The sequence below is a fragment of the Colossoma macropomum genome, unplaced genomic scaffold (genome assembly GCF_904425465.1).
Source record: "Colossoma macropomum unplaced genomic scaffold, Colossoma_macropomum, whole genome shotgun sequence".
In the NCBI taxonomy this organism is placed as follows: domain Eukaryota; kingdom Metazoa; phylum Chordata; class Actinopteri; order Characiformes; family Serrasalmidae; genus Colossoma; species Colossoma macropomum.
In genome coordinates, this window is record NW_023494800.1 from 15,614,898 (window position 1) to 15,632,916 (window position 18,019).

Here is an 18,019-nt window from a genome sequence, read left to right on the forward strand (position 1 = left end):
GCAGCGCTAAGGTTGGCTAGCAGCAGAGCCATGCAGAGCCGTGTAGCCATGTAGCCTACGCTAACGCAGGAGGCGGGGCGTGTCGGAATACAGGCGGGAAAAACTTGCCAGCCCTTGTCGATGAGCAAGTTATATTTAGCGCTGGCTCTTTTAGCACTTCCAACACTGAGGGCTAGACGTTATATCAGATTTGTACTACTGCTCTGTGTTTTATGCTACATTCAGTAAATAGTTCGAGAAGTGCTGCGAGCATTTATTTGTTGGTGACCACGAAGTCACAAATACAGTCACATAACTGATGACCACGAAGACCAAAGAGATCCAGGCTGCTTCTATACTATTAACTATTAAGCAAGTGGATAGCGGACAGCAATGGTGAGCATATGGATTACGCTGCTGACAAAAGGGAGGGGCTGGAGAGTGAAGACAACGGTTTGAGGTTTACTGTGATGTGTCAACAACACTTCCATTTATGGATGAAATGAAAGAGGAAGCTGCATTTTGACACAGACTGTCTGATTATGTTCTGGGGGAGGAGACAGGCTGTTTGCCATTGTTTCTGTGCTAGCGCCAGCAACAGCATCTCTCTTTCAGTCAGGTTTCTCCTATATCACAACAGAGCATCATTGTTGCAGCAAGTCCACACAAACTTCTTGCACTTCATGGCAGGAATCTTCAGGACGCTGTGCGGGTTGTAATGCATGTTGTGTTATTACAGTCTGGCCTATCCGATTTCCCTTTGGCTTACAGTCCATCTTGAGATCAGTTATCAGTCATATAATTTGCTTATAAAAAGTTTTACCTGTTTCCCAATAAAAAGATACAATCAAGACAGATGTCCTGCTGAATTCCAGCACCTGGAGATTAAGCTCCCTTGTTGGTTATCCTTTATATTCATCAACACTGCTTTTGTCAACAATAATCCTTTACAAGTTACAATTTAGTTTACAGTAGCATGTATTTTTGCACACAGTTATACAGTTATGACAACTGTGTGCATAGAACAGTGGTTTTCAAGCGGCAACACATAGGGATAAAGCAAAAATGTGGACCGTCTGGGGGGCCCCTGAGGACTGGTTCGAGGACAACTTATATAGAAAATAACACTACTGATGACATTAGCTTTGGAGATCTGAGGGATGCAGCTGTCATGTGCAGGAAGTCTCACTTTGCTCATGCCTCCTATGCACTGGGGGGACGTTTTGGGGACCTATGAATACAAAATAACCACAGTTTTGTTTCCTGTTAGAAAAGAATTGTGCACTTGTCCCATATTAGATACACCAAGGGCATCATCTCAGGAACTCAAGACCTGCAACTCTGCCCTCTGCTGGCTTCTCCTTCTGTTATCAGTGTCTGCTTTCTCTCTTCTCAGCATCTTGGCAAAGAAAGTTCTGAAATTCTCCCCCACGAAGAAGAAAAGGATGGGGTCCAGGCAGCTGTTGGCTGTGCCCAAACAAAGGGACACCACTGCAGCTTTACGCATCCCTTGGATGAATTCACAGGAATTTTCACACCCTTTGTTGTTTGCCACGTCCAACTCTGCGTGTAAGAAGAGCGTGCGCACTATATGGTAAGGCAGAAAGCAGATGAGGTAGAATCCTAGGCTGATGATGACCAGAGCACAGGCCTTCTTCCGAGAAGTCTGGACTGTGCGGTGCACTGGACTAGGCTTCAGCAGTCTGTGTACTACAAAGACGGAGCACCACAAGATGATTGCCAGTGGCAGGACAAAGCCCACCGCCAGAGTAGCGTCGTTGATAATGATTAGAGTCCTGATGACCGTTGCATTTCCGCTTGTTAGCTCGAGGCATTTTTCTGCCCCTTTTTTGGTCGACGCCAACAGTAGAGGACTGGAGGCCAGCGCCACAAACAGCCAGATGAGACAGCAAACCAGGGGTCCACGGCAGCAGCTCTGCAGGCGCAAGAAGCGGTACGGATGCACCAGAGCCAGGTAGCGCATGATGTTGAGAGCCACCAAGAAGTAGATGGAGCTATACATGTTCAGATAGAAGACGTAGAATATGAGGCGGCAGGCCACGTTGCCAAAAGGCCAGTGGGAGTTGGACAGGAAGTAGAAGGCTCTGAAGGGCAAAGAGCATACCTGCATCAGGTCAGACACCAGCAGGTTCACCATGAACAGGTTAACTGAGGTCAGGCTCCTCTTCTTCTTCCACACTCTGAAGAAGACGTAGATCGAGACTGAGTGGCCTGCAATGCCCAGGATGAAAATCAGCAGGTAGACGGCGGGAAACACAGAGCGTTTGAAGTCATCAATGGTGCAGTTACATGACGAATTCATGTCACCTCTTGGGATCACAGGTCAAGATTAAAGCAGAACATTGGGGAAAAAACAAAGACAGGAAAAGATCATTGAAAAGGTCATTAAAAAGGCAACATGACAACTCAGGGAGAAAGAGTAGAGTAAAAGAGTATTAACCAGTATTAAAAAGGTATCTTTAAAATTAAAATCATGTAAAGGTGTAACAAACTCCTGCCAAACTGTCACCTTGTTCCAAAAGAGTTTTATTTCTAGTGTTAGTTGTACATAATTATTTCTAACCAGCCACCTGGGTTCTGCTTAAACATGCTGCGACACCTATGACAGTAAGGTAATGGGCTGTTGCTGGATAAGGTAGTCAACATAAACACTGACAGTGAGCATGGCATTGTATCTAACACTAAACAGAAGCAAACATCTGATTTCAGGTAACACTATGAGTGGCATATGAAGACAAAAATAGATAGTAATTACCTTTTTTTTTTTTCCAGCTCAGCAGAGTGGTAGATTATCCAGTCAGGTAGAAGGAAGTGTAGACTTCTTGAGCTGCATCTCAAAATGAGATAAGAATTGTGTTGGGTAGACGAGTTTGGGAGGAGAGGGCGGGCTGAAGAGAAACACCTTTGTCAGGGCATGCATTTCCCCCCTCAGTGCCAGTGACTAAACCTCTTACCTGGGAAAAGGGCATATAAGGGAACATCACACAGGGGAGGGAGTTCAGGGGAGGGAGTTCGGCAGGTCCCAAAAGCAACTCTGTGTCGTCTCTGTAAAGCTTACAGACTTATTATCAACCTTGCGAGCTGTTTTAAGAACTCGAAAATAGTTCCTCAAACTTCAGATATTATTCTTAAGTCTTTGTCTTCCATTTCCTGTCACACACTTTGAAGATCTCCATTCGTGATGACAATAGCAGACGTAACTCCTACAGTCTTAACCGCTGACTCACCAGTTTTTTGACCTAGATCATGGTAAATTGCTGTGATACACTAAAAGCTGTCCTAATAACACTTACAAGGCTTCAGCAAGGGGATGCACACATACAGTGAACTACATTTGAATGAATAAACTTCAGAGGCTATAGTCTTCTGCTGACTTTGCATGAATACATTCTCCAGTTTACATATGCTCTGAGTGATTATGCAGCCAGGTATTCAAATGTAAAAACACATTAGACTCACCCACACCACAGAAACGATCCATCCTAAAAGGACTTCAACTAGTTTGCCTGATTACTTTATGAAATATGATATCAGCAAGTTGCCCATACTTTCCTATATTCTTTTTGACTAAATGTTTCATCCCAGTGAGTTGGGCTGTTTCATTAAGGAATTACTAAACTCATATGAACACTTGTGTCAAGTTCTATGTAAAGATGAAATCAGCATTTTTGAAGTTTTTAAATAGTTTCACTTGATAGCGTATGTAAAACTTGCCTCATGGTGCACAACAAATTACTGAGCAACTCAGCTACAGGATGTGGATGAATAACAAACCCTTTCAACTTGAAGAGAAATGCTCCAGGCCAGAAGGGACATTTCCAGAGAATAAGCTAAAATGTGTCAAAGAATACCACATGCAAGAGCGACATTTTAAAAGATCAAAGGCTACATCTTCAGATGTGTAAGAACGTAAAGGATCCTGGTGGTGGCTTTCATTTAACTTCATGGACTAACAAACCAAACATTAACCTGTACTTTCCAGAGGGGAACTAGAGAGTACTGAAAAAAGGAAACTGCCCAAAATACAAAGCATATTATTCATTCTGCGAAGTTAGAGGGATGCAGCGATATGGGTTGGGCATATCTTCACGGTCTCACTTTCTTTGCTGATGATTTGTTGACGTGAAAGGTGGTGGTATGACAAATGATGGAATGCAAAAAAATTATCTTGATTCTCATGCAAAATGCTTCAAGCATCATGGGCAGGTGCTGGAATGCACTGGATCCCCTGTACCAGGAGTAAAGTCAAGACAGAACAGAGATCTAGCTTAGACGGCAAAAACACAGGTAACTATTTTCACAGCGAATCCGTGTATAGTTGTTTTACTCTGTTCTATAGTATGTGTGCATAAAGTGAAGTCTTGGTCGAACACGCTTTAAGTTTAACCTACAGCCCATTCAGCCAATGGAAATTCACGGTGCTGCAGCAGCATCCGCCCACCCAGTCTCCATGGTAATGACTGTTCTGTGTTCATTTCCTTCCAACTTTTATGGCATTTGTTTGGTTATGTAGCCTAATAAATGTAATTAATCTTTTGATTATTCATGTGTACTGTGGAATATTTCAGCCAGTGGGCTCAGTTTAGTTAGAATTAAGCATGAATATAAGGTCATTACCTGATAGCCAGCTAAGCAGCCTGCTAAGGTCAGCCACTTACTGTGAGCTAGGTATCTAAATATATATGTATCTAATGTAAGAGTAACTGGACGCTGAACGATCACACAATGAAAGAATTAGTTTAGTATTTCTGGCGCATTAGTGGTTGTCCTTACAAGCGTTTGACAATTCGCTTTGTAGTCTCTGCCTTGTTGGAATGCTTGTTTGGATTCCAGCATGTTGTGTCACTAGTTAATGGTAGTTTCAACAAAAGTGCCATTAAATTTTAGGAGGGGGGGGGTTCTGTGTGGTTTAGTTTTTAGAACATGTCTAGGCCTCTTATGAACAAACTCAGTGATATTTGTAAGCACGCAAATAGCCAGATTTTGATTCATTTTCCAGAACGTTCTTAGCTAATGTTTTTGCTCTCCATAGAAATAGTATGATTTGTATTTAAGAAAAATAATGTTAAAAAGGTTTAAGTTGTTTTTCTATGGGGGATATCACTGGTGTTTAACCAAAGCCTTAATGATTATAAAGTCTTTCATGAAAATGCCCAGGCTGGACAGAGAACTAGGTTTAGACCGAAGTACTGTTGTTGGCAACAAAGCAGAATTTGTGTTTTTGTTTGTTCTTTTAAGGTCAGAGACCCTGGTGTAAGGTAGAGTTAAACTTCTAATAAAAATCAGTCAAGCTTTCAGCTTTTGAAATATCCTGCTATTTTAATGCAGGGATTCTTGGTTGCTTATTGAAAGCCATAATTGGAAAGGCCACCGCTCACAAAACAAGCTGCCCAGGCAAATGTTCATAAAAAATACATCTTTGACTAAACAAGTTCATCTCATAAGCTAAACTAACAGATCTTGCATTTCACATCCAGAAAATGAACACAGAGCAAAAGGGAGAATTCAAATGCCAATTTCCAGGGAAGTTTCTCAGTATGTTAATGTGCTGCAAACATGTCCTGACTGGCAAAGTATATGCATTATTTATTAACCATGATTTCCAATCTCAGCACAAAGTTTAGTGCCCTAAAATGGTGAACTAAACAGGTAACCCAGCAGTCATCGTGTAATAAAGTTAAATGTGATTTCTTTAAGCAAGTCATACTACTGAATCTAGAGGTGGGTGATATGGCAAAAATATATCACGATACTTTAAGACGTTTTCATGATACACAATATGTTACAAAATGTATTTTTTCAGACATCTGATTCTTTGGAACAGAAAAAAGAATCAGTAGTGCTACATTAAAAAATTCTATCAAAAACTGTGAATACAATGATTTTTTTTTTTTTACATTTGACATAGTGTTGCACTAAATCCAGTTAAAAAGGACTAATTTGCTCTCTTTATAATGAAACAGGTCAGTGTTCTACAAGTACTGATGATATAAATAATATCTTTAGAAAAGCAGTTTGTACTGCTGCATAATTTATCGTGATAACGATTTATATTGTCATATTGAACAGCCCTAACTGGATCAATATCCTATTGTTTTCCTGAAAAAAAAAAATACATGACCATTAGTCATAATATAATACATACTATGTAAGAAGTAGTATAGTATGAAATACGTAGAACAGGTGGAGAATTAGAGGGGGAAAAAAAAAGGACAGAAATTGAGTATCTGTATCTTGAGACAATGATCAAACAAAAAAAATTAAAGTAAAAAATATCTAATAACAAGAAGAAGAAAAAGAAAATTCCAATACAGCTTTTTACTGTCAGAATGAAGGCTATTATATAAGGTGTGAAGGCTTAGAATATGACATATTTCACCATATTTCTCTCCTCCTGATGTAAACTGGGCACCTTCTAATCTTGGGTCACGCTTCCGTAAGTATTCTCCTGACCAATAACAAGGCTGAGGGGCCCATAGAAAACAGTTTCAGAGTCAGAGAAGCTTACTGAGCTTCTTATTGACCTGGCTTGCAATCTCCATTTTAGTTCATCCCAAAGGTGTTCGATGGGGTTGAGGTCAGGGCTCTGTGTGGCCCAGTCAAGTTCTTTCACACCAAACTCACCCAATCATGCCTTTATGGACTTTGCTTTGTGCACTGGGGCACATTCATGCTGGAACAGGAAAAGGGTCTTCACCAAACTGTTCACACAAAGCTGGAAGCATAGAATTGTCCAAAATGCTTGGCTGAAGCATTAAGATTTCCCTTCACTGGAACTAAGGAGTCTAGGCCAACCCCTGAAAAACAACACCATAGCATTATCCCTCCTCCACCAAGCTTCACAGTTGGCACAATGCAGAGAGGCAGGTAATATTCTTCTGGCATTTGCCAAACCAAGACTTGTCCATCAGACTGCCAGATAGAGACGCATGACTTATCACTCCACAGTTGACAGGGGCAGATCTAGCAAGACAAAGTGAACAATCTGACTTGTGGCAGAGGTGGCATCCTATGACAGTGCTACGTTTAAAGTCACTGAGCTCATCAGTACAACCCATTCCACTGCCAGTGTTTGTCTCTCGAGTCTGCAAGGCTATGTGCTTAATTTGATGCACCTGTTAGCAATGAGTGTGGCTGAAACACCTGAACTCAATAATTAGGAGGTGTGTCCCAATACTTTTGTCTATATAATGTAGGTCTGATCAGCGGTTTGTAAAGGTGTTTTATCATATCTTATATTTTTCATTAAAGCATTGCTGGATGTTTAATGTAAAAAAAAAAAACAAAACATTTTGAATATTTCACTCTGTGTTCTCTGGGACTGTAACCCATTCATTTTTAATGCATTGTTTGTACTGGCTAATGTGACTGAAAAATTAATGAACCAACAACATGGCCATTAAAGGGAGAATTCCACTGATTATTTACATTTTCTGTACGATTCAGTCGCTGAGATGTAAGTATAGTCAGATTTAGTATGAAAGGCTATTAAAAAAACTGTTCACAGTGGTGACTGGAACCAGACATAAGAAACCCCAAATAGCTACTGAGTAGTAAGTTGTTACACAGAATGGCTACCAACACACTGGCTAATGCCCAAGACACTATTTCACGATAAGATTTTGGACTAAAAGTAAAGGGGGAGGTACATGCAGGGCACTGTAAGGCAAAACAGTCATTACGGAAAACTTTTTTTTCTACCACTATTCTACCATTATCAATATTACATGTAAAAAATCTGAAGACGTGTAGGTTCACTGGTGGTTTTGAATAGTAAATAAATTGGCTGTATTTGCGTGAAAGACATTGGGAGCCTTGATTCTTATCACCTATGTAAAGACATCTGAGTCACTAAGTTTCTCTGCAATGCACCATTTAATATCAAACCTGAATGACTTACATCTAACTGAAATTTGGAAATTCAGTGGAATCCATCTAACATGGCTGGAGAATTCATTTACTACAACTACAGTGTTAACTGTTTCATTTATTTGACAAGCTGTCATCAATAATAAGAATTCACCAATACTTTAGATACACAGCAAGATGGTTAACATTCACCTAAGCTGTGTCTTGGTCTAACAGGGACTGCAGCTAGATACTACTGATAGTCTGTGTGTGTAATTGATATTTGCCTTTACTAAGCATCAAGCAGCTGCTCAGAAAAAACAGGGCACTATTCCAAATGCATACATTTACAACACTCGTTACAATATTTTTATAGTTTATTTTATCTAAAAGATAATCATTTAAGACAGTCATACATATTAATATAACAATCTTAAATCTGTTATTAACAAACCTCTGTAGATTAACTGATTGACAAAGTGACAGAAGTACATAAACTTAATACTAATAACTAACAGTTCAATAACAAAAAGGACAAAAAGCTCTGTCCAGGAAGCAAATTAAAAATGTTATATATTAAAAAGAAATACACGTACATGCGCCCGCACACAAACACATACACTCCCCATTCATGTCATAAAACCAACACTGAATACATTAATTCTACCACACAAACAATGTTTCAGGACAAAAATACAGTTTCTGAGAAGCTTCCACAATGTCCATAGTATAGAAAGAATTTCAAGGCAATTGGGGTATTCTATACTTTGGAGAGGCCTAAAGATTAGAATAACTCTAGACCACTGCTACACAACGAGTGCAAGGGATATTTCTGTCTTCCCCTTCCATTACAAAGCAATATTGTCTTTACCATATACATGATTATGCTTATTATGGCTTATGTATACGTGTAATATAGTAGTCAGACTTGTAGATGATGTCATATTTACCATGAATATGTTGAAAAGCTATAAAAAAATGTAAAGAAAATTCTTCAACAACCCTTAAAATAATCATTTATCCTGAGACACATTATGTCCCTCTTTAAACCTTGATAATGCACTGCTCTCACATAATGCTTGAAGTTTTCAGTCAGACTGAATCACGGAACAGAAAAAAGAGACATTAAGGAACTAATCAACGTTGACAATAAAAATAATAATTAAAAAACACTTCAGAAGTCACCGGGCAGCATAACACCCTTTAAAGGCAACCATTTACTTAAAAAACAAAAACAAAAATCAAAACAAAAAAAAACAAAACAAAACGGGGGGTCCAGGGAAAGCTGAAAATCACCCCCAAATTGTAAACCTATAAAATTATAAACCTATGACACTGTCTCTTCAAATCTGTTTGTAATATGCTTGTGGATGGGCTAACTAGTATTCACTCTCTCTGGTGTTCTGAAACGTATCTTTAGATACTTCAAGTAACTTGAAAAATGAGACCCATAGGATAAAGTTAAAACTGGTGAACATGTTAATAGAAAAGAAAAGAATGAATGCACGCTTCCGACGATGCAACACACTTATCAGGGCTCGGGGTCCTCTTTCTCAGCCTCCTCCTTCAGTTTCTGTTCCTGCATGCGGCTCCGAGCTGAGCCTGAGAATGCAAGACAAAAGACACAGTATTTAACATGTCAGGCAACTGCTGAGGTCCTATAGAAAAAAAAAGAAAGGGAAACAACAACCTGGATGAGTCAATCTCAGAGCAACTTACTCATTTCTGCCAGCTTCTGGATCAGTGTAGACTCGCCACTTGATTTACTGTAAAGACAGAACAACCTTCATCATAAATAACATCGATAACAGCTGGTGTCTTTTGTTACACTCAAATAAATACAGCTTTGTGAATGAAAGGCTGAGTGGCCCACCTCCCATCAGCCTCATCTTGTCCATCCACATCAAAGCGTAATCGTTTCAGGGGTTTGGGGGTGGAGTCTCCTTCTAGCCTCCTCTTCAGGGACCAATCAGTGCTGCTAACCATCTGATTGATCTTTTGGAACTTGTCCGATGTCTATAAACATGGCAAAGGAAGAAATGTTAGACATTGCACTTTATGCACAATAACACTGTGTACTGTGACACATGGGTAAGAAAACAGTAGCATTATGTACTGTGACACACGGGTATGAAATCACTTACCCCAAACGATTCGCCGATTGATACAAGGATCCTGTAAGAAAAATTATGAAAGAAAACGGTGGATGAATATAAATAGATGGTTGTACTTTACTGATACCCAAGCAGACATCTGAGTGCAAGTGCAGCACAACAAGGAATATTATATGCAAATACAACTTATTACACACTATGTAATTGTTTAATAGCACTGTCAAAGTTAATACATTAGTAGTCTGTTAATGTGAAACATTAACAGCAGCAACAATTTTTTTTAATACAGTTAGCGCATTTTCCTAGTTTTACCCTTCAAACCATCCATAGTTCCAGGCTAAAACAGAGCTGTATTCACTCTAAGAAAATCTTGATGTTTAAAGTTCAGGATCACTGAACCATGAACATGATAAAAATAATGTCACTAAATTATTGACAGTAACAAATACATTCTGATGAATATTCCCTCAGGGTCAAATCTGAGCAAATGAGAGAAATGTGATTAATCATAATTAACTATACAAAATAATGTGATCAAAATAATGGATCATTTTTCATCATCTAACTGCCATAATATGCATTCAATATAAAGAATACATCAACAAGACTGAAAGCATTGACGTTTCGTGGTGTGTGAATGTTTAAAACACTTGGAGGAGGGGAAAAAAAAAAGTCATCTATGGAAACCATCGTCAACATGGACGACAATGCATGCATGCTGTCTGGGCAGAGCTTATTCACACACCTATGCTTAAATGAATGAAAATTTCTTCTGAAGTCGCTTTAAATTCTAGAGGCAGCAAGTTTTGGGCTTTTTTATATTTGAGGGCTGGTGCAGCAGGCATTAAAAATGTTATTTATGAGAATTTTTCTCTCTCTCAGCCAAACCAATCTATGTAGTATTTAAATAGAGCACTGAAGAATCAACACACAAATGTTGTTATGATGGTTAACAGTTAATGTTAATAGTTTTGGAACAGGTATGAGCACTGACCTAGATCGAGGAGTCATGACTGATGGAGTCATGCGGCCGCTCTTCAAAGGTGAGATGTAGACATTCCCGCCAGGCACTCTCAGGGGAGAGCTGGGGTATTTGTATGGGCTCCGGGGGATATGAGGTATAGGAGACAGGGGAGGTGGCTAGGAGACAAGCATTACAATATTTTTAACAGTACATATATTTTCTAAGCTTCTGCACTTGCAAAAAGCAATGTTCACAATGTAGTTTCAGACCACAAGGAGGCATCAGAGTGCAGAATAAGATGGAAAGAGGAAGCAAAAGCTGAAACAGCGCGTCTCACCCGAGGAGAGGAGTACTGCAGAATATTGGTCTTCAACTTCTGCATAAACACCAGGTTGTAGAAGACAATGATGGAGTCATACTGGCCTTCTCTGATCAAAACACGCTTGAAGATCTAGAGAATTAAAAATAAAAAATATGCAGTTTTTCTTAATTTATTACTTACATAGTTTTCTTTATTACAGAAGGCACCTGAACACTTGATTTAAATCCAATGTGTAAACAGTTGTAATGCAGTCGGGTCTCACCTCCTGGTTTGTATTGGGAAGCTCTTTGTATGCGGTCACAATCGTCTTAAAGCGCAAATCCACATTCTTTACCTTGCATATGGCATACATAGCGCACATCATGAGCTGAAATAAAATAAGAAGTCAAGATACCTTTAAATTTACCATCCACTTTCCACCATCTATAGTTATGACAAAATCTCTAAAGTTACTAGAGATGGCACCAATCCAATACCAGGCATCAGTTTGGACCAATATCAGCAGAAAATGCTGGATCAGATACCCAAAGGGAAAAAAATGAATTCGATCCAATGCAGTAACAAATCTAGCCTGAAACAGCACTAATTCACACTGAATGATGTGATGTAAGCTGTGTATTTCTTTTGTGTGGGTTAGGAGAGTGTTTGAGTAGTTTGAGTATAATAGCTTAGTTATAGATGATTTGATCTATAACTAATCTATGTAGTCTATAACTAATAGATTATATAGATTAGTTATAGATCTTATATAAATATAAGATCTTTTTTGGCCCACATTTGGCCCACATCAGTATTGAAAAAAGTGGAAAAGTGAGAAGTGGTATTGTGCCATCTCTAACAGTTACACACTCCAATGCTTATATAAAATAGTTTCAACTCATGTTAACCTGCAGTAGTAAAGGTAATACCTGGTCTAGGTGTCTGTCTTTCATGAGCTCATACTCATTCTGGAGCGTGTGCTGAAGTAAAGTCCATATGATGTGCTCCAGCTCAGGATGAGAAGTCAGCAGGGGTGAGAAAAGCATTTTCAGCCGCAGGTAGGCCATTCTGTATACTACACCAAAAAGAATCAACAACAATCAGATAAGTAGAGAATTAGGCAAGGACCACTTGAAAATCGCCCTCCCCTTTCGGCATTTCAAAATTACACTTTAAGGACGGCTGATGAGGTCATCTCTCTCCTTTAGTTTGAATAACGGGATCATATTTCTGACTGAAGTCAAAATACTGCAGACATTAAAGAACCCATATCCTACATTTTTCCCCCGATGTCCACCTGTGACAAACTGCTTGATCTTATGTACAAAAAAAACAGCATTTCTCCACGATCATTCGCCATGATGCGAATATTTTGGAATTAAATAGGAAGTTATAGGTATTTTAAGTACCAAAAGACTGATGTATGCAAATGACCTTTGTTCTGATTGGCTGCACTGTTTTGGGTCTCATTCAAGAAACAGTCCAGGCTGAAACACTCCTTATAACTTCAACATGAATGGGCAGGGCTAAACTGTGTTAGGCTGAATAGGCAGATATATGTAAATGCATTAGTTTGCATGGAATCCCAAAAACATTAAATTCAAAACAACCCATTTCTGTACCTCAGTTTCCATAACTGGACTGGGGAACGAACTTTAACCATGTTTATAATACATCAAACTCTTATTTTAAAATGCCATTTTTTTCCATGATTTGGTCCTTAAAAGGAAATATTTAGCCTTCCTGACAAACGTTTCTCTTATGTTTCTTTTAAGAATTTTGCTGCACTCTGAATGCATATGGAGCTCCACAGTGCACTAAGCTGCATTCACATTTTATGCAGGAAATACAAGGATAAGTCACATTTTGTCCAGCCAGCACACTACCTATAAAATGAGTACACAATTAATCTTTGGACGATTCTGTCGTCAGTCTCATGGATGCTAAGAATAAAACATGAATGCTTTAACTGAGATTGCATTTAATCTGACAATTACCTCTCTTCTTTTCCCTTGCTTTCTCCTTTCTCTTCTGACTATAAAGGTATAGCTTGGTAACAAGGTTGTCGGCTTGTTTCTTATTATATTTGATGCTTATTAGCACTATATGTCTATATGTAAAAACATGTTACAAAAAAGCACTACAGAACCACCATGTTCAGGAGACTCCAGTGCATAGAACTGAAATTAAGATGAAAAGGAAGCAGTGCTGAGATTACTATCAGTGCTGAATGGCAATCACGACAACAGCTTACACATCTGGCCTGGTTTCAGAAACCCAACTGAACAATATATTCTACAGCATATCATGAATTTGAACCATTAAGACAATTTTGTCAAAAGCTATAAAAGATCAGGGATGCCATACGTTTTTTGTAGAAGAGGCTCAGAGAGTTGGAACGGTGTTGTCTGATGCCTGGGACAGGAGGCTGGGACGAGGGCACAGCTGAAGTGTCTACCTCTGCAGCCAGGACTTGACGACTGGGCCGCAGTGGGGATAGGTATCTGAGAAAAGAGGCAGTAATGGTAAGAGTAGACTATCTTCTCATAAAATGAATCCATTAACATTCTTCATACCCAAATACTGTCTTACTCTGTATTACATGTAATTCATTATTAACTGAACCTACTTTGAAAGCTTAAGTCCTATTTATATTACTCAATTCAAATACATAGGGTTCTAAACATAAATACTTTCTGTAGTTTTCCAAATCAAACTTTTCTTGTTAAAAAGACAAAACAGAACAAAAAAAATCTCATCAGAACCAGCAAGTCTTTCTCGTTTTCCTGTCACTGCAATAATATTTTGTTTACACAAAGAGATAACTACATACAACAAAACACCCACACAAACATCTAGTTTGGTATTTTCCCCATTAAACAAAAGATCTAGATAATAATCAGCTGGCCCCAATTTAACAACTGAGATAAATAATCAGAGAGGACATGCCATTTTAATAGTCTCATCATTGAGATAAAAAGGATAATGTTGACTAGATCAGGAAATTCCAAATCCAACCACAAGTCTCTATTATTAAACAAAATCTTCATGCCGCTTCATTAAAGGACTGAGCATTTGTTAACCAACATCCTGTTAACACTGACCACATGTAAAGCTTTCATTTCTAAAATAATCAGCAGATAATCATTCACACTCCAGAAATGTTAAACTGAATTATGACAAACTTAATTAAATATTCATTCTTAAGTTCAGTTTAAAAGATATATGTTTAGTAAAATAAGACACATGCTGGGGGAAAAAAATAATTCTTCATGGTTGATGCAGCTAGCCTAAATCTAATCAATATTCAAGTTTAAAGGGTATTTATTTTTATTTATTTATTCATGTATATATTTATCACAAATGCTTATTTAATTTGTGAAAATCAACACCAGTTTGACCAATTTATATTTTCAGCTTCAACATGTTAGGAAACAGTTACAACATCAATATTTGCTGTAATAATATTTCAGGAAATTTGATTGGTATTAACTTATATCAGTGAGGTTTATATATATTTTTTTATCAAAAGGTGTTTACTTTCACTATTCAGTGAGTCCCTGTAAATTGTTCTGGCATGCCTGTCACTGAAATTTCAGATGATTAGTACTTTTAAAGCATCACAGATGGATCTCTTCAAGCCAGCAGCATAGGCAACAATGTCAAACTCTTCACACTTAAATTTAGTAGTTTCTAATACAGTTTCTGGTACAGTTTCCGGTTCCTTTTAATGGTTAAACAATGGGAAGCAGTTCTTTCGCAAATAAAAGATGGCCAAGCACCAGCCCTGATCTTTGCATGTGGCCAATGCTTGATTCATACTTTAACAGTTTTCTTTGATAATGATTATAGGTTTAAACTCACATACACTTTCAAATTTCTTTCTAATTTACACCAAAATAGAGAACACTTACAGCCCATCATGAAGGCGCAGGATTAGTGTAAAGCCAGTGCAAACAGCTACTTAGCAAGAGTACAGCTATACTACACATCCACATGGAGGAATCACACCACAAACAACAACGCAGCTGAGAAGTCATACAGGAAGGTTACTCGGAGAGACAAGCCTCGCAGAAGATGTTATTAGGCCTAAAACGACATCAAGACTGTTTCAGTTTGAGTTATAATTTCCGTTATTTTTCATTCGAGGTACTGTTACATTCGATTAAACTCTTGTTCTGCTCCTCAATTTATCACTAACAGAAGGAAGCAGAAAATCTTTAAACAGCTGCTTCTTCAGTACACAAGGTAGCATTATGTGCCTTTTTGCTTGCAAGACAGGCAAAGTCCAGCCATTCACTTGCAACAGCACAAACTAGTGAGAACATTAGAAGATGTGGCTTGCTAGCCATCTTAAAACTGTGGAGAGTAACAAGGTTCAGAGTTTTAAAATGTTTTGGGACTAAAGAAGACAAAAAAGGCCAATTCCTCTGCAGTAACTTTTTCTTTTGATGTGTGTGTGTGTGTGTGTGTGTGTGTGTGTATATACACAGCATAACATGTCCTGATTAAAGGACACTAATGGAATGTTCCATAAGAAACAGTTTGAATCTCTTTATTATACAACAGTTAGTTCCGGCCACGCAAGCTGATTGGTTGAGAAGCGTTCTAAATGTGCTGTTATTTTGCCATAGCATCACATTTTTTTCCACAAACACTGTATCACTCCGCTGAGACACCGTTGCTAAGCAACAAGTTTGACAGCTGTAGGAGACGCTCAAGCCATTTGAACATTTTTACTTCTTACTTTGCGCACAAACAGAAAATTGACACTTTTAAGATTACATTTGGCCTACAGTCAGACTCTGAAGATGAGATTACACTAAATTCCGAAACTGTTAGTTTGTCTGTGTAAGGAGCTGGAGAACGAACTGCCGGCTGTACAGTGAGTGAGTGGAGCTCGTTACTCTGATGTAGCAACAAGCTGCTTGTTAAGGAACTATAATTTGGCACAAGGAATTGCTGACATTAAATTATTAAATGCCATGTTCACGGCCCAATTTATTTATTTCTCACTTAGAACACTCAAGGTCGTGTGTTATCGGCTTCGGCTTGTGCCTGCAACCAAATCACAGCCGTGATGTTATTTTGCACACTCCCTCTCGTGTTCTATTGCTAAAATAACACTCACAAACTCATTCACAAAAAATCTAATTTACAGTTTTCCACCTCAGTCGCCAATGTTTTTTTTTGTATTCGTACTGGAGCTCCAAGTCTAATGTAGCTAACAAGTAAATGAAGTCTATCATCCAAAATCTCTTAGATAAATAAATGCCCAAATCATATATTTTTAATAATTCACATATTGACTTCCAAAGAATGTTAGGCTATGATCTCTTTTGTGTTGTTTTTTATATGTGATGAAAGCCCTGCATGAGCACCAAAACATCATGTTTTTAACCCAATAAAGTTGCCCTTTTGCTGAGGACAGAGTGAGTGTTGCATCTTTTCACCTAAGAGTTTATAACATGACCACAGACTTCCTAGCGATGGTGAACCATGTAAACTATGGTTTTTGGCCATGAACCATCAACTACCAAAAGAGCCATTCTTAGCAAATGCTCTTTCCTCTGCACACAGGAGACTGGAGCTTGACCCCACAGAAAGAGAAGCACCACCGCTGTGCCACTATGAATCTGTGGGCAAGGCTAATGTTACATTCACCTACCTTTATAATGTGATTAGACAAAGTTTATCTGGATGAGAGTGTCTACCAAATGCTATAAAGTAAATGTAAATATAACTGGCTGCAGCTTAAAGTGAGTGCGTTTGTATAAATTTACAGAAAAGATTTCAGGTCACAGACATCCATTATTTTTCATCTACATGAGCCTTCAAGCTACAGGACAAAACTAAAAAAAAGCAAACACTGGGCACTAAACATCCACTGGTTGATCAACCACATGTGGGGTAAATGCAAAATTGTGATTTTTTTTTTTTTTTGCAGAGCCGTTCCTTTAGGGAAAAAACACTATTAAATTTACTACTTTATCATTTTTGTACCATTTGACATCTTTATCATTTTTGTAAGCAAGGTAGAGGCCATATGAAATCTTGAGATAAGGTGGTTTCAAGATAGCATAAGGTCACCCTGCACATGTGAGAACAGGGTTCAATTGCACTGTTCTCAGAAACACCACTATAACATACCAATAAGACTCACTGCTCAGGATTCCTAGTATTACTTTCACCTGCCACTATAAATTGCTCTTGATTCAACCCTTTGATAAATATGTAAAGATAAAACTTCTTTTAAATGCTGTTTCTCTGCTTTACAAATAAAAGCAACTTTTAAACATGCAAATGTAGGGAATTCTGAATGTTGATTTGTATACTGTGCAGTTCTGTTTTGCTTCAATGAAAAGACTAGTGAGAAGCACAAAGTGTAAAATTCATCAACACAAAGTTTTCTTTTAGACAGGGATGAATCAATGGCATTTTTTCAGACTGCACATTTTAATTACTTGCCAATACAGACAGACCCTGAGCAACCTACTTAGATCAAACATTTGTTAGGGTAAATGAACGCAATGTATTTTCACAATTAAATGATTAAAATCTAGCTGATTTTAAATGAAGTGCATTAGCTAGTTATGCTACATTAGTTACCATGGAGTGGTAGAGTGGGTTTTGCTACATGCCAGAACAGCACTACTGTACAGATGTAAGTAGTTATGTTTCATAGTTTTGATCCCCTCATCTGTCTCCTTCAGCAACAGTTTGCACAGAACAGTGACAACAGTAACCACATCCAAGGCTAACACATCCAAAGAGCTCCTGTTTCAAGTTTTA

General features: G+C 38.3%; 2 protein-coding genes across 5 annotated transcripts in view; both read right to left on the bottom strand.

Annotated features, from left to right (window-relative positions):
* Window positions 1–282: 282 nt before the first annotated feature.
* cysltr2a (cysteinyl leukotriene receptor 2a) lies at window positions 283–3,145 on the bottom strand. 2 transcript variants are annotated; one of them, XM_036588543.1, is made up of 3 exons: window positions 2,955–3,145; window positions 2,756–2,827; window positions 283–2,309 (listed from the first exon to the last, which is right to left on the bottom strand). In XM_036588543.1, exon 3 carries the CDS (start codon window positions 2,300–2,302, stop codon window positions 1,298–1,300), a length of 1,005 nt encoding a protein of 334 aa, XP_036444436.1. In that variant the 5' UTR covers window positions 2,303–2,309; window positions 2,756–2,827; window positions 2,955–3,145; the 3' UTR covers window positions 283–1,297. The 2 variants fall into 2 exon arrangements, with proteins under 2 accessions (XP_036444436.1, XP_036444437.1); XM_036588544.1 differs by lacking the exon at window positions 2,955–3,145 and having other exon boundaries at window positions 2,756–2,887.
* A 5,174-nt stretch (window positions 3,146–8,319) lies between these two features.
* The window catches only part of rb1 (retinoblastoma 1), a 35,286-nt gene continuing 25,586 nt past the window's right edge, over window positions 8,320–18,019 (bottom strand). For all 3 annotated transcript variants that reach the window (XM_036588097.1, XM_036588096.1, XM_036588095.1), the window contains exons 19-27: window positions 13,595–13,731; window positions 12,157–12,302; window positions 11,511–11,615; window positions 11,264–11,377; window positions 10,957–11,102; window positions 9,993–10,023; window positions 9,722–9,864; window positions 9,568–9,614; window positions 8,320–9,450 (exon numbers count right to left, since the gene is read on the bottom strand). In XM_036588097.1, the coding sequence (XP_036443990.1) occupies window positions 9,380–9,450; window positions 9,568–9,614; window positions 9,722–9,864; window positions 9,993–10,023; window positions 10,957–11,102; window positions 11,264–11,377; window positions 11,511–11,615; window positions 12,157–12,302; window positions 13,595–13,731 (940 nt within the window). In that variant the 3' untranslated portion in view covers window positions 8,320–9,379. The remainder of the gene's footprint in view (window positions 9,451–9,567; window positions 9,615–9,721; window positions 9,865–9,992; window positions 10,024–10,956; window positions 11,103–11,263; window positions 11,378–11,510; window positions 11,616–12,156; window positions 12,303–13,594; window positions 13,732–18,019) is intronic.

What these genes read in the sequence shown, in the direction of transcription:
- cysltr2a (XM_036588543.1), bottom strand. Translation starts at nt 2,302, where the DNA reads ATGAATTCGTCATGTAACTGCACCATTGATGACTTCAAACGCTCTGTG.